Consider the following 20,749-nt stretch of genomic DNA (forward strand, 5'->3'; position numbering starts at 1 on the left):
ACTATTTTAGCTGAAAAAAACTGTGGCTTTAAGAGAGTTCAGGAAATTTGCCCAAAGCCACAAAATTACTAGGTGAAAAAGTTACAATTCAAAGCCAGGGATTTGGGGCATTGGAATTCAGGTGCTCATACTATGATGCTTCTAAGAATGAGCAAAAGTTTTACTGAGTTTCTCTGACTACCTTCTTTCTCTCATTTTACACAATATTTTTTTCCAATGTTTTTGGGCTCGTAAAATCTCTCATGTCCTCTCCCCACCCCTCCATGCTCATATACCATCCTTCACTCACAATAAATAACCCGGTCCTCCCACTTCACAGAGAAAATAGTAACTATCAGACAGCAACTCCCACCAGCGAATCTGTTCCATTTTGGACATGGTAAGTTTCAGATGCTTATTAGACATCTAAGTAGGAATTCCAGTAGGAAGCTGAATATACAGGTTGCATAGGAAATAATGCAAACCATAGAATTAATGATAGTGTGTTAATCCCTCGGCCGAAGCATAGATTTGTAACCCCCTCTGCTCCCCTCTGCTCCCCTCTGAAATTGGCCTTTGGTGAGGGATTCAGGGCTTTCCCCATATCTTCTCCCCCACCTTAATCGAGGGGTGCTTTTTCCTTCCTCCTCAAGTCCCTTTTTGCACCCTCACAACCCAATACTTCCTTGCTTTGGCCAGAAGCCATCAGGTAAGGTTGGAAAGAGTCTCTGACTTCCCTCGTTTAGTTTGGAACCACATTTACTCACTCTCCACCAGTCTGGGAATGAATATTGGGTCCTCAGCCCTGCCACCCTCTGCAGTCATCATCAGCTGATGCCGTTTTTTAGCTCAGGTTTTGATAAAGTGAAAAGAACAGTCACCAGGGGTATTCAGACCTGCCAGCTCTCAAAGTGCTTAGTGGTAAAACTTGGAGAAAGGCCACAGAAGACACTTGTAAGCACACACGATCCCTCTGAATGAATTGTTTTCTTTTCCTGTAATTGCTTTTGCTTTTAACAATTGAAGAAGTTTTAAACAGGGTTCTCATGTGGTCATCTTACAATCCATTTGGGTCTAGTTTGGAATCTGACAACTGGAACGAAAAGAACCTTGGATTTGGTGCATACTTTGGTTTTGGTGCTGCTGCGTCTCATGGTCCTCAGCAGGGATCGAGAAAGAACTCAGTGTGCACAGCAGATCCCCGAAATTGGCGGGCTTGACTTCCTGGCAAATTGCTGCATTTTTCCACTTTTCTGTTCAGGACCACTAAATGCTGAGATGTGGATGCATACGGAAATAAAAGCGATTCATTGTGTTCTTAAAAAAAAAAAAAATGATAGTGTGTTAAATAAGAAGAAATGAGAAGCCAGGTCAGAAGTCTGGGAAAAAACCATATTTAAAGGTTGAATTGAGAAAGTCCGGCCTGGGAAAGAGACCAAGAGTAGTAGACAGAGAGGTGGGAGGAAAAGAAGGGGAACAGCCATCATAAAAAAGAAAGGAAAACTAATAAAAGAGAAAGAAGGATGAGGGAGAAGGAGAAGAGGAGAGAAACGGAGAGAGAAAGGAAGGGGAGGAGAGAGAATGAGAAGTTAATTTCTAATGCAAGATTTCTAAGAAGGCAGGGGAGGTATGGAATCCACAGCACATGTGGAAGGTTCTATCTTTCAATAGGGGTAAAGACTCAATTGTAAGAGGAAGTTAGAAGAGAATAATCATAGATGGAAAATAAGTCACTGCCAACCAGCTAACAATTATTATTTTCTAGACACCATGGCAGCTAAGTGTGGCTTTATGACCACGTTCTGGACAGTGGTTGTGGGCAAAAGTTATAAGTACAGCTTCAAGATCAAGCTTTTACAGGAGAGGAGTGGACTGCTTCTTCCTCATTGTCCTTTCCTGTAGGTTGAATGTGAATGTGAGGGCAAGCCATCTTCAGTCATGCCATGAGGGTGACACACTAGGGATGGCAGAGTGATAAGATGGTAGGAGCCTGGGTCTCCTATACTCAAGCCATTTTACTACCCCACGTTTTCTTGTATGAAAAAGAAACTGCAATCTTAAGGCCCTACATATTTTCTCTTCTTGTCATAACAACTTGTTCTGCATCTTAATTAACATAGTAGATGCATAGATTTAATGGGAGCTGCTGTCTTATATTTTTCTATTTTCTCTGTGGAGTTGGAGATCTGGTTATCAGTGAGTGGTGTATGTATGGGTGTGTGTGTGTGTGTGTGTGTGTGTGTGTGTGGAGAGGACTGAAATTCTAGTAGTCAAGGTGGTTTAGGAAACCTGTATAAAATGGGAAAGGAGAAATAGACGCTGGAGGAATATAATAAGATAACTGGGAAAGTATTGAGGACCGACCTAAGAGTTAGTGACTGAATTTCTAGTGGTATCAGTTTTTCCAGCAGAGCTCAGAGGGATGCAAGCATGAAGAATGTTGATTGTTCGGTTCATCCAAAGTTGAGATTTTGCCAGTTGGGTGGGATGGAAAAGCAAAGGGACCAAGGCACAGTGATGGGCCATGAAATCTTAGCGGGACGTTGAAAAGACAGAACTATGAAGTAAGAAACAAAGTCTAGCATGAGTAATAAATAAGTCGGCTTCAGAAAGTTGGAGTTGTCAGCAGTGAAAAAGGAAAGAGAGTAGTGCAAAAAACATATCGAGGAGTGACGAGGAGCAGGGGTGTATTGAGAGTGAAGCAGCTGCATCAGTGAGTGCAGAGGGCCCCAAATCTGTGTACCGAGTTGTGAAAGGAAGAGGAGCCACGCCTTTCTGTAGAGGGTGTACCATCCTTAGAGGATTGCTGTCTTTAGTTAACATGGGACTTGGGAGAGTGTCCAAAGAAGCTGATGTTGAAAGACGGTTACTGAGGATGAAAATTCTCTGAGAAGCTTTCCGGAGTTAGGCACCTCTCCTATGGTCTTCTGTAACACCTTGTACCTCTTGTTATGGTAATTCTTACAATGACAGGTTTTATTTTTTAATTTTTATATTATTTATTTTTTAATTTATTCATGAGAGAGAGAGAGAGGCAGAGACACAGGCAGAGGGAGAAGCAGGCTCCATGCAAAGAGCCAGATGTGGGACTCGATCCTGGGACTCCAGGATCATGCCCCAGGCCGAAGGCAGGCACTAGACCACTGAGCCACCCAGGAATCCCCAAAACAGGTCTTATAATTGTCCTTTTGCTTGCCTGTATTCCAAGGCTCTGGCTCCTGCCATTTCCTCCAACAGGTTCTCAAACCACTCTCTACACTATTCTCATTACTTGTTTGCTGTCTTTATCCTCAAAGAACCTTGAATTGCTTATAGTTTCATGGTGTGTTCCATGTTGTTCATCACCCTTGTACCTCGCTCATACTGTCCCCTCTAAATGCAGATGGGTGATGGAGAGGTGGTGAATATAGATTGTTTCAAGAAGATGGTTCATTAGAGGAAAAAAAAAAAAAACACTTCCAAGGGATAGGCAGAGTGGAGAAGGGAGAATAAAGTGTGCAGAGGAGGGTATGAAAATGAGGTGCCGAGGGATCCCTGGGTGGCGCAGCGGTTTGGCGCCTGCCTTTGGCCCGGGGCGCGATCCTGGAGACCTGGGATCGAATCCCACATCGGGCTCCCGATGCATGGAGCCTGCTTCTCTCTCTGCCTGTGTCTCTGCCCCTCTCTCTCTCTGTGTGTGTGACTATCATAAAATAAATAAAAATTAAAAAAAAAAAAAAAAAAGAAAATGAGGTGCCGAGAGGGTGGAAGTTCATTTCTCAAAACCGGGAAATTCCATCTATGCCAGGGATTAAGTCAGCATTTAGGGAGATTGGGATTGCTCAGGATCAGAGCAAGGAGGGAACTGCAAACTCAACATGGGTGCCAAGAGGAAAGAGTCCTTGACCCTTATCCCAGAACAAGTCAGAAACCTAAGAGGTCAAGGAAGCAAGTGGAAGATGTCCTGACATAGGGCCAAGATCAGTTCTGAGGGAAGTTGCTATTGTGACTCAAGCCTTGATCTGCCAAGGTTGTCAGGTTTTTTGGTTTCTGTGTGTGTGTGTGTGTGTGTGTGTGTATTTTGAAGGGGAGTGCTGGCCCACCTAGTTTGACTCTTATAGCTAGAATAATTTACCTTTCCCTTGGGGAAGTCTCGATCACCTAGCTACTGCCACACTGGCTCAAGTGTGGGCACATGATCCTTCTTTCAATATTCTGTATCACAATTGAGATAAGAGGGGAACGTTTAAACAACACTTCAGTAAATGTTCTGGGGAAACAACTAAAGAGAGGAGAATATAGAGCCTAATGTACAGTCCGATAACCAGCTTTATAAGGTATTGCTTATTCTAGGGATCTTGCAGGCCCACAAAATTTATCAGTGCTTTTACCCAGGAAACCCAGTATTCACACACAGAGTGGTGTGAGGGTGGTGGGATAGGTCTGCCTCCAGCACCTCTGGCTTTGACACACACTGCACACACCCCCTCCCCCAAGCTGGGATCCAGTGCTAGGAGCGGAACCAGTCACAGATTAGTCCTTGAGATGCCCACTCACCCACTGGCTCAGTCCCTCCCTCTGTGGCTCATTAAGTTGCCTTCTCTCCACATCTTTCAAGGCCTTCTCTTGTCTGCATTTCTGTGATGTGCAGATATGTTTCTGTGCTGTGCTGCTGCCCACACACTCCCTGCCCACGTAGGAGGCTCTTCTCTTGGGATAATTAAAGAGGGAACAGGCAGAGAAGACAGACGGACTGGAGCCAGAGGAGGCAGAGATGTTGGTCAGAGGAAAGAAATGACAGAAAGTATCCCCTTCTGGAGCCCGGGGCTTGTCCTAGGGAGAGCAGAGCGCACACACAGGGGCTGGCTCTCACTGATGGTTACACTTGGCTTCAGACATGGGCTCTCGTGAGTAGGCCAAGAGGGGCCTGAATCTCTTGGGTCAGGGCCTCATTTGAAAGCTAAAAAAAGCCACAGGAAGGCTCACTCACCAGAGAGAGGGCTTCTATGAACACACCTGAGTTATTAACTGGTGGGGCCCTCGGACACCTGTTGGTGAACAGCAAGGTTGAGGACAACAAGCGAAGATACTCAAACTGGAATGACAATGCCAGACACAGAGAGGGCCCATGCGTGTTTGATGAAAAGCACGAGGATTTTCCACCCTGTAGGAGAGGGCATCCTGAATGTTCTCAGCCATTCAGTAGGGCGGCCCCTAGCAGGGCTGCCTCAGCGTCTGCCCTGGCACAACTTCGTCTGTAACGGCTTTTGGCATCATCACTGCTGCATCTTAGGCTTTGCTAAAAAATCAAGTGTTTTAACAAACCAGTTAAGACCACAATTCTGTCCCTAAGATCCCATTTCTCTGTCCCTAAGATTCTAGTTCTGCCAGCTTTAGGAGGCCAGGGCAGGAGGTAGAAGGAGGGAGGGAAGGGGAGCCCTGCGCCCTCTGCTGTCCAGACCTGGCATTGCCAGTACAGGCCAGAGGCCCCGGGCTGAGCCGGGCCAGACAACTTGTGCCCCCCTTGCCTCTGCTAGAGGGGTAGGAATAATCATCATAGCCACTGTTCATTATTAAGCACTTGCTATTTGTCAGGCATCAGCAGGAAGTTTACAGTCATTATCTCATTTACATTTTAATTCTCCAAGCATTTCTTTCAACAACACTGAACGATTGTGCAGGAGGCTGAGTCCCCCAGCAAGTAATTGATATTTCAGAACTAAAATCTGACTTGGATTGGTTCCAAGCTCTTTCCTATCTGTTGTGCTTTTAGGCCAGCCTAATACTTGTCCTGTCTTAAGCCTTGACTCTGACCCCAGCTCTAACTCGGCTTAACCATCCTTCTCTGATCAGAGATTCAGGCCAAACCCTAGCTTCAGCCTCAAGCTCGAATCCACCCACCTTGCCTTCTGCTCCTGGCACCTAGTGTTTGCACCAGATCTTTCCTTGGGTTGGATGGCCCTTTTCCCTATGAATCTGATTTCCTCCCAAGCTTGATACTTAATTTCCATCTGTCTTTTGGGCGAGCAGCCAAGCTCTCAGAAAGAAAAAGATAAAGTGGGGAGGCTGAAGAAGCCTCTGTGTGTGTGTGGGTGGGGTGGGTGGGTGTGGGTGTAGCTAACTGGGAATGTTGAGGAGGAGTGCACATTTCAAATCTTAGCCAGGCCAAGGTGCCCTGAGGTCATGATCCCAGGAAAGAAGTGGGTGAGGCCTAGATTCTGTGGGAGAGACAAGCGCTAAGCAAGAAGCCTCTGGGCTCTCAGGAGCAGGTCCTTGGACCGTTCGTATAGGAGAATTACAGCTCACCCTTGAGGGAATCTAGCAGCCACTCCAAAAGTTCTGCCCTCCTCCCACAGCTCCATGTGTGCAGATGCGAGAGCTGTGCTCTTCTCCAGAGCACTGGGTGGTCCTTTGTCTTTGGCTGCAGCCCTGATACCAACACTTCGGCACATTGGGCAGGCTTGTTGGTGATTCACAAGCTTTGCTCCACACTACTGGCTTCTTCTCTCTTGGTTACCCCCAATACTGCTACTGCTCGCAGTAGTCATTCTTAAGAAAGGTAGGAGCTTGCCTGGCTCAGTCTCAGCTGAGGTGGTCCCTTTACTTATCTCCCTAAAGGAAACAGTAAGGCAGACCTAGGTTTTGTATTCCATGTGACTTGGGACCCCTGTGATATTGGGCAGATTTTCTGATCTCCCAGAGCCTTGGTTTCCTCATTTTAAGAGGTGGCAGTAGTCTCATCTTTCTCATGTAGTTGTGCGGATTAGTTGAGACAATGCACTTCATCCAGGACCCGGAATATAATAGCTTCTCAATAAGTCATATCTAATATTTTTAGTTGCTCTATGGACTTCAGTTTCCTGATCTGGAAAAACAAGCCTAATAATAATTTAAGCTTCCTAACGTTGTTATAAGAGATAATGAGGTAATGTATGAGATAGCAGTTACAAATGATTCCATAATAGTATGTAAAAAAAAAAACTGAATCTTTCCTTGATTCCCCAAATCAGACAATTCTCATCTAAGCTTTTAACCACCCAGCTTATGGAAGCTTTAATCTCACTTTGTGTTTTCTGGCTTTCTTTCCACTCTCTTTTCCCACAGTTTAGCTTCTTGCAAAAAGTCTCTGTGGGTTTTCTGTTGGACAGAATCTTTGGGGGAGAGGAAGGCCTGGGCTTAGAGACCGTACTGGGTTATGCAGAGAATGCACCTTGCTCAAGGCTGTGTTCCCTCTAGGTGGTGCTGCTTTGAGGCTCCAGGGCCACTGAGCCAGTGTAATCTTTCTCCAGTTTCAAGGACTCAGTTTGTATTGTTCCTTATTCTGGGCCCCTGTGAAAGTGGGGTCCAGGGTGTTTTCCTCCCCAGAAACCCTGTGATAGGTGGAATTTTGGCTTCCCTTTCCTTGTCCTCTGGTGTTACTCCTGGCTTATGGCAAAAAAGGACTTTGTGGGTGTAAATAAGATTAATAATCAGCTGACCTTAAATTAGAGAGATTATCCTAGATTATCTAGGTGGACCTAGTCTAACCATATGAGCTCTAAAAAACAGACATCTTTCTCAGCCTTGCAATAGAAGGGGAAGTAAGAGATTTGAAGAGTGAGGAAGTTTTACAAGAACAACTTTGTTGGCTTGAAGATGAAGGGGCCATGTGTCAAAGAAACAGGTCTCAGTTTTACAACCAAAAAGGAATTGTATTCTGCTAATAACCTCAGTGATCCAGGAAGCAGATTCTTTCCCAGAGCCTCCAGAAAAGAGACCAGCTCACCCAACACCTTGATTTTGGCCTTGGAGGTCCTGAACAGAGGGCCTAGTTGAGCCACACTGTGCCAGAATTTCTGACTCCCAGAATTTTGAAATATAAACAAGTGTTGTTTGAAGCTGTTCAACTCATGGTAACATGTTATAGCAGCAAAAGAAAACTAATATAATGCTCAAGAATCCCATTCCTTTTCTTAGTCTTGGGGAATCCCCTCTCTTTAGGCTCAGAAGCTCCTGCTTCTTCAACTCTAAAGGTCTCACAGACAATTGGGCACAATTCACCTAGAATCCTGGTTGTCACCAACAAAAGATATGGCAGGGAGTTTCTGAAAATCTCTATTTTTGACTCTGTAATTCAACAAGTTTTGGGGCATCCGGGTGGCTTATTTGGCTAAGCATTCGACTCTAGGTCTCAGCTCAGGTCTTCAACTTGGGGTTGTGAGTTCGAGGCCCGCATTGGGCTCAATGCTAGGCGTGGGGCCTACTTAAAAAAAAAAGCTTTAAGTCTAGAGGATACAAAGATTTTGATACTTTCTTATGATGGGAGGAAGGATGAAATGGACAAAACCCAAATGAGTATCTCAATAAAGTTTCCTGCCACATATATTCTTACCCTGGTATCTAATACACAGTAACTAATATTAATATTCCGTCTGTTGTGACCTAATTCAACCCAGTTTGATCCCAAGTTGTCAAAACAGTGTCTGTCATGCAGTGATGGAAATCACTCCAGCAATAGAGGATGCCAGCTTGGAATTGCTGATATTCAAGATGTCTTTTGGCATGGTGGCTCCACCCTGAGGAACCCTCCACATCCTGAAATAGCAGAGGCAGAGCTAGATGCACATCTGGCCCCAGAAGAGTTTTGTTTCTCCATCTGGGACAGGAAAGATGGTCAGTTACCACCCTCCTCGTGCTGTAGACAGGATTCTATGGGGGGGTGGTAGGAGCCACCTGTTCTAAGAGAGCCTTCCTTCTCTTGGAACAAGTGTGCACATTGTAGTGTGTCAATGGAAAGCTTATTCTCAGCTCCCTAAATCCATCAGGTACACGAAAATGGCCTGTATAAGATATCCACCCATTCTAGCTCAACACAGTTTGAGGGCAGAGACGGTAGGTACATCTCTTAAGAAATCGACATACATCTTTCTCCAACTTTGGGTCTTTATCTATTTCAACTCCCATCTCTTTGGTTGTCAAGTACATAGTTGAGGACATACTATGTGTCAGGGACAGTTTTGGCCCTGAAGATACAGAGATGAACAAGATAGACTTAGTGCCAGCCTTCATATTTTGTGAGGAAGAGATGACAAATAACCCCATATTTTTAAAAGAATTAATGCAATGACTTGTAGTGCCTTCTGACACCTGGACTCCAGCCACAGCCTCAGTTCCTATGGTTCTGTGAGAAAGTTTTGTTCCCAGTTTCTCATGTCTGGGTGCATCTGTGTTATCTGCATCCACTATATTCAAAAGGTTGTCCAGTTTTGAGGACACCAACAGTTCTGAGGGAATGTCTCCATGACTAAACATCAGCAGATACTCCCACACCTCCTGCCCTGTCAGCACTAAGGGCCCTACCCTCCATTCTCTTGTACTACCTGTAATAATAATTCTTGATATTCTGTAATCATGGGCCAACCTGATCTGTGGTCTCACTTTCACGGGTTTTTGAAAATTGTATTACTAGCTATCCAACCATAAGCTCCCAAATCTTCCTGCCTAGGAAGTGGATGTCCCCACCTAAAAACTTTCCAGAACTAGCAAAAAGAGTTTTTTGCCCATTTTTTTTTCCCTTGCTCCTTCTGCTTTCTCATCACCCTGGTGCTTCCCTGGGTGGCCCTGCATGGTGGTGTGCCCCTTCCTCTTGGGGACTGTAAGTAATAAATTCTTCTTTCAGTGGCATTGACCGCTATGTGTCATCACTCAGTCATACTGATGAATTAAATCCAAGGTACGTTTTAAAACACCACCTGGCACAGCTTAGACCAAAGACTGGCCAGGCCCTGGAGGAGCTCAAGTTGTGACTAGGGTGGTTATGATCTGGAGATTCCCCCCAGAGACCCCATGACACTCTCTCTGCCCCAAGTCTGCAGACCTCTGTCCAAGTATGCCACAGTTACTTAAAAACTCCCCAAACACTAATCTCCAGTGGTTTCCAATCATGATGTTCTACTCCACCTAGTCCCTATCTGCCGCTCTGTATTATAAAATACCATATAGGACAGCCTGGGTGGCTCAGCGGTTTACCGCCACCTTCAGTTCAGGGCCTGATCCTGAAGACCCAGGATTGAGTCCCACGTCAGTCTCCCTGCATGGAGCCTGCTTCTCCCTCTGCCTGTGTCTCTGCCTCTCTCTCTCTCCGTGTCTCTATGAATAAATAAATAAAATCTTTAAAAAAAACCCAAAGAGTAAAAAAAAAAAGTAAACCCCCAAAAGTAAAAAAGTAAAAATACCATATAGAGGGACGGTTGGATTTCTGCCAGCACCAAAGCCAGCTCCAACAACTGACAGAGTAGAGCAGGGCTAGGTGAGTGGCCCTGTGAACTATCCTCCCTGTGAAATCAGTCCTGAACATGAAGTAGCTCTATTCTGCCCTCAGGCTCCAGGACTGGGCCAGAGGAAGGAAGAAGGAGAAGAGGTGTCTACTCTGGTCCACTAAGCTAGGTCAAATCACTCAGAGTTCACAAAGTTAAAGATACATACTCTGGAATGAAATATAATGGTCAGTGTGTATATGTGACTATTATCTATGAGAGCATGTGCACACTTACATCATGTGATTCATGATCCTGCTTTGCCTTGGCTCAGCACTGATTCTCAATTTATCATGTATCCCAGGCCCCTGTTGAATCAAATCTACCAACTACTACACAGCGCATGCTCTTTTTTCCGGGTGACTCAGAATTCAGACAGAATTCATCCTGGCCCTCTATTGGCTTTGCCTTTTCCTGTCACTCCCAAAAATGCTTAATGAGGAGGCAAATACTTTATTGAAGTGCAACTTGCAGGCTACATTTGTGAACTCCCTTGTGAGAGGCATTTAAAGGATATCTGTAAAGAAAAGGGCTCTGGGTGTGTTTCTGTGTGTTCACAAGGGTGTGCACACCTGTGGAGGGCATTTGTGTGTCTATTGGTGTGTGTCTCAGTATATGGGTCTTTATGAGGTGCATGAATGCATATGTATTATGTGGGTATAAGACATACCTATGTTTGTGAGAAAGCATATGTGTTCTGAAAATGGGAACTCGAGAGTATTTTATATGGAATGCAGTCTTGAGTGCAATATGTGTATATGCAACTGTGTGTCTATGTGTGTGTGTGTCTATGTGTATATGGGTGTGTCTATGTGTGTATGGGTGCGCTGGGGAGTGGGATGCGAATGGGTGCTATACTCCTATATCTCTAGGTGAGCATTTATACCCCCAATTCATTCCCATCTCTGAACCTAGCAGACAGGATAGCAGAATTTCTGCCGGCAGGCTTTCCTACAACTCTGGATTCCCTTGGAAGTAGGGGTCCTAGGGATAGGAATGGGTCACTCTGGGTCTGGGAGTCCCTCCTGGCCAGTCCTGCCTTTTCCACCCTGGGAAGTTCCCTCCCCAGGCTCGCCCTCATCATCAGCTTCAGCCATTTCCTCAGGCATTGGCCACTCTCGAGTCTGCCACTCTAGCCGTTCAATGCGATAAGCGATCTTGAGTGCACTGGATTCCAACTCAGCAAGGAGGCGAGCAAATTTGGTCTGTAGATCATCAAGTTGCTGGTCGAGGCCTCGTAGTCGAGACTCTGTGGCTTCCTGTAGGGCAATCTCAGCTGCCTCAGCATTTACATCCAACTTGTTCATTTTGAGCAGGATCTCACGGCCCTTTTCTTCCATGACAACCTGGGCCTTTGGATACTCACTCAGGACTTCCCGCAGGTCCTCCTTGCTCAGGCAAAACAGGTCTGAATAACCTAGACTCTTGATGTTGGCTGTGCGGCGGTTCCCAGACATGTTTCCTGTGGCCCATGGGCAGACACATGGGAGGACAGTTAATTAGGATAGGTGTCAGGGGTTTTTCATTCCTGAACCAGGACCCCTACCTCTGTATTTGTGCTTTCAGGCTTCTCTTTCTGCTTTATTAATTCTTTCATTTACTCGTTTACTGGGGACCAGGCCCTGAGATGGGTGGGTAATAGTGATGTGCCTGCAAGAATTCAGTCTAGAGGTGTTAGACATCTAATGGGATAGGAATAGTAACAAAACAGTATATAGCTGGTGCAGTGTAGAGTTGTGCATCCAATGCTGTGGGAAGACTGGTAAAGAGCCCCTGACAAGCTGGCAGAAACTTTGAGGAAGCCTAGAGGGAGTGATGTCTGACTGAGCAGGGGTTAGAGGGGGAGGGCTGGGGGAGAGAAGAGATATCCAGGCAGAGGGAGGAGTATGAGCAGAGGGAGATGTAGGTAGGAGACAGGTGGCTGGAGCAAACTGTAAGCAGTCCAGAGGGGCTGAAGTACAAAGTGTGAAGAGAATGGAAAGAGGAAGGGAGAGCAGGGCACACTGGGTGTGGTAAACCACTACAGGGAGTTTACACCTTATTCTGAGGGCAGTGGGAAAGTACTGAAATATTTTGAGCAAGGGAGCTGTATTCACATTTTTAGGAAGGTATTGGTGAGGGGTTGCGGGGAAGATACGTTAGGCCGAATGCTGCAAAGCTCAGAGGAACTACCCTTTGTGAACACTTGCTATGCTTTAGACACTGTGCTGATGCCTTATCCATAGAACTCATTTAATCCTCACAAATAGCCCTTTGGGTTTTTGATATCATCCCCTATTGGATATATGAGAAAACTGAGGCCTAATAAAGGGAAATGACTTGTCCAAAACCAGGTAGACAGCAGCTGACCGCATCCAGGAAATGGAGCTTGAAGGGTCCTTGGAGGCCAGATGTGAGGCCCTTGGCACAATTAGAGAGTGCAATCCCCAGGCTGACAGCCCCGTGGCTTCAGTCAGTGACAGCGCACTCACTCCTTGCCATGTCCCCCCATCTCCTGGGGCCTCAGTGTCTTTGCTTGTGTTTAGGCATACCGACACCTACTGCGCAGGTGGATAAAAGGAATCGGCGTGTCAGTGCTTAGTACTTGGCCTGGCCTGGAGTTGGTGGAGAGAACGGCAATGCCTTCCTTCTAGCCTCCTTTCCATCTGGCTGTGAGAAAGTTTCTTGTACTGACTCCAAGTGTGTGTACTTATTATCTCAATGGCCTTGGACAGTTTCCCAAACATCTCTGTACCCCTATTTCCTTACATTTAAAATACAGGTAATGGTACCTACCTGAGTTACTGTGAGAATTTAGTGAGTTGGTAGTTGTGAAGCACTTTGAACGTGGCAAGTGGTGAGTGTGGCAATAAATATCATCTCTGTCACTTTCCACTGGTCTGTTGGTGCCTTGGGTTGACAGCCACAGAGCAGATCTACTTCCTCTTTCCAAGGATCCACCTTGTATGCTAACCTTGGCTCGGCTTCTTCTCAGGGTACAGACCCTCTGTGTCCTGCTTTTCTAGTGACTCAGGCAAGGGGGCAGGTTTCCTTAATCTGTAGGCCCTGGAGTACCACTTAGTGTCAGTGCAGGGTTCTGCTGTCCCCTCCCAGCCCTGTCCTGGAACAAACACTGGGGTGCCTACCTTTGATGTTGATGATGCTGATCTCCCCAAAGTAGAGCCCTGCACCAAGCACAGCATACTGTGTGACGCCATCATCTGCCACCACAGCCAACTGACCCTCACGGATGATGTACATCTCCCGGCCAATGTCCCCCTTGCGGCAGACATATTCTCCCGGCGAATAAGTCTGGGGCTGCAGCTTCAGTACCAGCTCCTCTAGCAGGCTGGCCTCACAGTTCTGGAAGATCTGCACCCGACTCAGAGTAGACAAGTGTACAGATACAGCCACTTCTGCCCGCAACCGCTCAGGCAAGTGCTGTAAGATGGCTACCTCGTTGGTCATCTTCTTGTTGATCTGCAAGTGCTGGTACCTGGGGACAAGGGCAGCAATTGTTCCTCACCAGCTCCTTAGATGCCTAACTCTATTCCTTCCATTAGGATTCAGCTAAGCCTCAGCCAAGGGCCCAGTCACACTGAGATCTCACGGGAGTCATGGGAATACTTGACAGTTGGCTGATGAATATCTTCACTCCAGGGTCACTACACAGATATGTTTTGACCTCTTTTCCCTTACCCAGGGCCTGAAAGCCTCCAGTCGACAATGAATAAGATACCTTTTACCTACGGTCAAACTTTACCCCACCCACCATTCAGTGATGCCTTGTACCATCCCACTGATACCTACTTCAATCACCAAACCCTGTATTTAACGGCCCCCTGCTTGAGTTCCTCTACTTGCTGACATTTCCTTTTGTTTATCCCATAATATGGACAACTATGACATAGTCAACCATTTTGTTGGCCATCCTCTGGCAAGTCTTGCTCTTCTCCCTTTAGCCCTTCCAGGGACTTCTGAGCCCTACCAGGCAGTGGCAGTTTTTATTCCAGGTTATCCTTCCTTGTGTATGAGTTCCTCTCCCTATAGTCTCTTATCCAACCCAGTCCCCTAAGTCCAGATGCAACTAGTGGAAGACATTCTTTTCTAAGCCCTGCCCAGTGAACCTCTCAATGAATGCCATGCTTTAGTTGCCCTGCCTGGCCTGCTAGGCAGTAAGGACCCAGCCACCTTTCTCAGGCTTTATCCAGGACACCTCTCCCTGTTCTGGTCTGGGACCCCAGCATCCTCACCAGTCAATAACTCGCCGCTCCAGTCGGCGATTGACATGCTGCTGCTTCATGTACTTCTTCACCAGTGCATGGTCTGGATAGAAAGCTGCATCTGCAGTGTTCATGTTGTAGATGACAGAGCTCATGCTACCCATGATGGTGGCAAAACCCATGACAGCCAGTAGGAAGTCGCCCACCATGAAGAGGTACTCCTCCTCCCGCGCTGGCAGCGGCGTATCACCCACAGTGGTCAAGATCAGCGTGGAGAAGTAAAAGCTATAGAGGTACTGGCGCCGCAGACGCTCAAAGCCAGGCTGTGCGGGGTCAGGGTACACCCAGGCATCACGCCCGAAGCCCAGGTACCGGGACAGGGCAAAATATAGACAGCTGTTCCAATGGATAACAACAAAAATGTAAAGCATCAGCTTGGTGATGCGAAAGGCGTTTGGATAAGCTGTGCGGGTCTCTGTGCGGTCAAAGGCCTCAAAGAGGCGGGGCGCACGCAGGAAGCGGTTCAGCCTCACTGTAGGAGTGTGTGGGCCCAGACGCAGGAAGGCCAAGTCTGTGGGCATCAGGGAAGCCAGGTCCAAGAAGAAGCTCCAAGTGCGAACGTAGCGACTTGAAATCCTGCCTTTGTCCACCACCAGGATGCCCTGGTCCAAGAATCCTGGGGAGGAGGAGGTGGAGACAGGCTGGGATCAGCCATGAGATGGGGTGAGGTATGGGGCTGAGTCAAGGCACCGCCTACCTCACTAATAAGGCTGAGTGTGGGTGGGCCACCGTAAGACAGGGAGACAGACACGGGGACAGGATAGGGATGGACATAAACTTGCTCCAGGGTTTCTGGGATGGGCATAGGGGTGTTGTGAGCATGGAGGCATGCAAAACTGCTATCAGGGAGGGGGTCACTTCCTTGTGCCTCAAAGACCATCTTTAGGAAGGTAATATGGGACAAAGGGTCAGCCTTGGGCTCACTGACCTGTGTGAAAGCGCACCACGATGTCCAGTAGGTATAGCAGGTCACTTGTGTAGTCCAGCACTAACCAGGCCACCAGATAACTCTGTTGCAAATCAGGAAAGCAGGCTCTGTATGTCAGGGATAGAAAAGGTTGGCTCAAGAACACCCTCTGTGTAATGCAATCTCCCCAAGGCACTCAGCACTTTGCCCTGGGTCCTCTCTACCATGCTGCCTCTCCCTTGGGTCCTGACCAAGGGCCTGCCCCTTTCCTTGGCCTGACTCTTGAGCTCTTATCTCTGCTTAAGACCCTTCCTTCAGCACCCTGCCGAACCTGCACACGATGATGATGAGATTATACATTACTGGGAAGACCATCGTGTTCAGCCACCAGTAGTAGTGATCCCCAGATGGGTCGAGGACAGGCAGCAACTTCCTGTGGAAAGAAGAGGAGAAGCAGTGCTTCATTTTCTTCACCAGACATTCAATATTGAGTTTGTCACTGGGGGCATCAATAAGAATCAGACTCCATCCAGTTAGGTGGAAAGATGTGACACAGGGACCGGGATCTCTCACCTGGCCTTGGGTGGGGCAGGGGGGCTGGACTCCGTCGTCTTTACTTTGCTGTCCTGGTTCATGCTTCTGTGGCCTGATGCTTGGATGTGAGATACCCAGGGCCTCTGCTGATGGGTGGCTTCAGGAGGTGGGGGCTACTGCTTGCCTGCTTGCCTGCCTTGAAGAGGCTGCCCTTGATCTCCAGCTGTGACTCTTCTCTGACTTCTGAAGCTCTTAGCAACACAACCAGGGCCAGCCCTTACTGAAGGGGCAGAGGCGGTGTGGCTCCAGCGCCCCGCCCTGTCTCCCAGGGCCTGGGCTTACACTTGCCCAGCTAAACATCTCTAATGAGGTCCCTGGAGGAGGTGGGGGTGCATACCTCAGAGGTAAGCCTGGGCCTTGTTTCTTCTCTCACCTGCCAAGCTGAACTACTTAGGGGTCTTCTAAGTCAGCAGAAGCGGGTGCCAGTGTAGGCTCAGTCATTCTGTTTTACTTTGTGTAAATTACCTGCTTGGGCCTCATTATTTATTCATTTAACAACTATTTACAGAATAGCTCATTTATGTCAGGTGCTGAACTAGTCTCTTGGGACAAAGAACGCTTGTCATATCAAATGTGAGTTCTGTTTTCATTTTCTGCACCCAACTTATCTCAATTTTTTTTAAAAAAGATTTATTTATTTATTGGAGAGAGAGAGGGAGAGAGAGAGAATAACAGGAGAAGGGGCTGAGGGAGAGAAAGAATGTGAAGTAGACTCCCCTCTGAGCATGGAGCCCAACTTGGAGCTTGATCTCTTGACCCTGAGATCATGACCTGAGCTAAAATCAACAGTCAGACACTTAACTGAGTCACCCAGGCAACCCCACCTTACCTCAATCTTACTGGATGAGTGTGATGGGGGCCCTTCTTTGGGGATTTTGCCCCCATTCCTTTCTTATTACCTCTAGTACCTGATCCCATTAGCTATTTCATATGTTATCTAGATCCTCAACCTTCTTAATTTTCCCCTTTCTATGAGCATGCTTAAATCTCTCCCATACCAAAACAAACAGTAAAGTCCTAAAAATTCTTCCTCATACTGATGTCCCCTTCACTTCTATCATCTTTTCTCAGTCATAATCAGAATACCTGCTATGTATGTACCAAGCCACTATTATGCTCAATGTTGGGGATAAAAGATGAATGAAACATACTCTCTGCCCTCTATAAACTCAGAGTTTGGTAGGGGAAATAGTCGGGTCGAGAGGCAGTTACATATCAGTTTGATGGGTTTCTCTGTTAGGTGGATATACATAGAGCCATTACACTATAAGGAGGGTCCCAACTGAGCCTGGGTTCTGTAGGATGAACAGGAGTTAGGTCTAGAGATGGGAGAACGAAGAGCAAGCAGTAGAGGCAAAGTGCATAGAGGCTTTAAAAAACAAGGGTGATTGGGAGACATCAAATAGTTTCTGTAGAGAACGTGAGGGGCCAGTGGTGCAAGATGAAGCAGGCTGAGGACAGCCCAGGGAGAACTTTCTCAGCCGTTTTATAAAGCTAGGGTTTTATCTTAAGGCAATGGAGAACCTGTGGAGTGTTTTGAATAGTTAAGTAATATGGTCAGATATGTGTTTTGAAGAATTTCATGGAAGAAATGTCTATAGTCTCCAACCTTTTATTTTTTTTGAAATCCTCTTTTCCCACAGCTTCTGTGACACCACAGTTTCTTGGTTTTTATTTATTTTTTCTCAGTCTTTTTGTAAGCCAGTCTGCCCATCCTTTCTGTGTTGGTGTTTTTTAGGACTATGACCTAGGCCTTTCTCTCTTTCCATGCTCCTAGCTCTCTCTGGCCAATCTTAGTCACCCAAAGGATTTCCTTTCCTACCTAATGACTCTCAGGAACTCGATCTATACCTCTAACTGCTCACTGGATGTCCTCCCTTGGATATTCCACAGTCACCTTTAGCCCATTGGATCTATAACTGAGCTATTTTCCTTTATCTGTTCTTTCTCTTGTAATCCCTCCTTCTGGCCTTCAGCCCAAACACCTAGCACTAGTATTTATTATTATTACTCTCATTATTATTAATGTCATGACATTGTGGCAGTTTCTAAAAATGGCCACAAATTCTTTGACACTCCTCCCTTATGAATGTGTCAGCCAATGGAATATAGCAGGAGTGACTTCTGAGGCTGAATCATAAAAGGCTGTGCAACTTCCTTCTGGTTCTCTTGGGAATTCTCATTGTTTGGAAGCTCCATGTCAGGATACTCCCTCTTGGAACCTAGCTGCCACATTGTGAGAAGTGCAAGCCACAAAGAACAGTTGTGTCTCTGTACTGTGTTTGGCAGTCCCAACTGAGCTCAGCCTTTGAGTTGTCCCAGCCCTTGTTCACATCAGACATGTGAAAAAGAGTGAAGAAGACTCAAATAACTCTAGCCACCAGCCTCAAGTCCCTCCCAGGCATTCAGGTGTCTTATAGGAGGCCCCAGGCATTATGGACTAGAGATATACCATTCTTGCTGTATCTTGGTTGAATTCCCAGAATCTATGAGCATAAAGAAATGGTGGTTGTTTTACACTACTTAGTTTGGGATGATTTGTTATGCAGCATAGTAACCAGAACAAACATATATATTAAAAAGTGCACATCTCCTAAGTATATAGATTGATGAATTTCATGAAGTGAACACACCCATGTAAGTGGCCTTCACAAGAACCCTACTCTGCCCCCTTCCAGTCTGTGCTTTCCAAGTGTAATCACTAGCCTGACTTCTAATACCATAGTTGAGTTTTGCCTGTGAATAAACTTGTATAAACTAAGCATCAGTTTTTAATTTTTTTCCCTTTCATATTCATCTAGTCCTCAAGCCCTGGTGCCCTACCTTCTAATATCTACATGTCCATTTCTCTGTAACTTTACTACTTCAGTTTGGGCCTTCTCAGTTTGACCATGTATAAAATTCTTTACAATTCTATGATATCCCAAGGATAAAGTCTAAACTCCTTCACATGGCATGCAAATCTCCTGTTCCTGACCTTTATCCATGTCTTCAGCCTCATTGCTGTGTTTCCTTTGCATGTTGTCTAGGCTCCAGGCATGCTGTACTGATTGTAGTTCCCAGAACACCTTCCCGCCTGTTGTTCATTCTTCCTTGCCTTAGTATGACTGATCCTTTGGGCTGAAACTTCCATTTCTTCTTTTTAAATGCTTTTTATTTTAAACTAATTTCAGGCTTGCAGAAAGTTGCAAAAAAGGTACAGAAAGTTCCTGTAAACTCCTTAGCCATGTTCCCTTGTTCTCATCTTATATAACTAGAGTACAGTGATCAAAACCAGGGAGTTAACATTGGTACAATACTTTGAAATAAATCACAGACCTGATCTGAAACTTTCATCTCTGTATCTTAGTTTACCACATTCTTGCTTGTTCCTAGACATCATTTACTCATTTTTCTTTGGGAAGATTTTATTTATTTATTCATGAGAGACACACACAGAGAGGCAGAAACATAGGCAGAGGGACAAGCAAACGCAGGACTCGATCTCAGGACCCTGGGATCATGATCTGAGCCAAAGGCAGATGCTCAACTACTGAGCCACCCAGGTGCCCCAGACATCATTTACTCCTGATGGTTTTCCTAAGCCCCTTCGCCCTTCTTTCCCTTCATACACACAAGCCATGCTAAGTGCTGCTCTTTGATGGCAATTATTACACTATATTGCAATGGTCTGTCTTAAGAGAATATGTGGTCTATGTATACAATGGAATATTCCTCAGCCATTAGAAATGACAAATACCAACCATTTGCTTCGACGTGGATGGACCTGGAGGGTATTATGCTGAGTGAAGTAAGTCAATCGGAAAAGGACAAACATTATATGGTCTCATTCATTTGGGGAATATAAAAATTAGTGAAAGGGAATAAAGGGAAAGGAGAGGAAATGAGTGAAAATATCAGTGAGGGTGACAAAACATGGGAGACACCTAACTCTGGGAGATGAACAAGGGGTAGTGGAAGGGGAGGTGGGCGGGGAGTTGGGGTGACTGGGTGACGGGCACTGAGGGGGGCGCTTGGCGGGATGAGCACTGGGTGTTATGCTATATGTTGGCAAATTGAACTCCAATAAAAAAAACCAAAAAAAAAAAGGGCTGAGGTCTTGCAGGACAGAGATGGGTTCTAGTTGATCTGGAATCCTGCCTGGGGTGGGGGTGCTTATTCCTTGCTCCTTGAGTGACTGAACAAGACGGTGTCCAAGGCGAATCACGGGACAGCAGGTGTTGGGAAGCTAGGAAGGGGAGGTCATCGCCCCGGCACTGTCCAAGTCCTGCGCGCAGATGGGGCAAAAACGACCTGGTCTGTTTGCAGTCAGCGCTCTCTTGGGCTCAGCTTTTCCATAGGCCCCGCCCCCCTGACTCCTCCCCGCAGGCCCACCCTTCGCTCTAGCCCCGCCCCCCGGCCCACTCTTCCACCCTCAGCACCGCCCAGGACCATTGGCTCCGCCCCCCACGGAGTCTCCCGGGCTCAGCTCCCTCCTCAGCCCCGCCCCTGGCCTGTCCCTGCCTCTTAAAGTCGCGGCCCTCCCTCAGGTCCCGCCTTCTGCCCTCCGGTTCGACCTTTCCTCCTCAGGCTCCGCCTCCGCCCTACGGGCCTCCGCCTCCCCAGCCGTCTTTCCCTGTGACACGCGGGAGTCCTTCAGAGGGGTGGGGTTTAGGGCGCGAGGGGGCGGGGCCCGGGGAAGAGGCGGGGCTCCTTGCTCGGAATGCCGTCGGCGGCCCCGCCCCTGCGCTCGG

General features: G+C 46.8%; 1 protein-coding gene across 3 annotated transcripts; it reads right to left on the reverse strand.

The window, feature by feature from the left end:
• Positions 1–651: 651 nt before the first annotated feature.
• On the reverse strand, positions 652–20,747 carry CNGA4 (cyclic nucleotide gated channel subunit alpha 4). Of its 3 annotated transcripts, XR_013362134.1 has the most exons (8): positions 15,996–16,893; positions 15,754–15,855; positions 15,444–15,550; positions 14,486–15,131; positions 13,379–13,728; positions 11,620–11,715; positions 4,975–5,257; positions 652–1,296 (listed from the first exon to the last, which is right to left on the reverse strand). XR_013362134.1 is itself a non-coding variant. In XM_077866714.1 (7 exons), exons 3-7 carry the CDS (start codon positions 15,795–15,797, stop codon positions 11,255–11,257), a joined length of 1,608 nt encoding a protein of 535 aa, XP_077722840.1. In that variant the 5' UTR covers positions 15,798–15,855; positions 20,157–20,283; positions 20,573–20,747; the 3' UTR covers positions 5,335–11,254. The 3 variants fall into 3 exon arrangements, 2 of the variants coding, with proteins under 2 accessions (XP_077722839.1, XP_077722840.1); XM_077866714.1 differs by lacking the exons at positions 652–1,296; positions 4,975–5,257; positions 15,996–16,893 and adding exons at positions 20,157–20,283; positions 20,573–20,747 and having other exon boundaries at positions 5,335–11,715; XM_077866713.1 differs by lacking the exons at positions 652–1,296; positions 4,975–5,257 and having other exon boundaries at positions 5,334–11,715; positions 15,996–16,892.
• Positions 20,748–20,749: the final 2 nt, after the last annotated feature.

This window comes from Canis aureus, chromosome 23 (assembly GCF_053574225.1).
Source record: "Canis aureus isolate CA01 chromosome 23, VMU_Caureus_v.1.0, whole genome shotgun sequence".
NCBI classification, from domain to species: domain Eukaryota; kingdom Metazoa; phylum Chordata; class Mammalia; order Carnivora; family Canidae; genus Canis; species Canis aureus.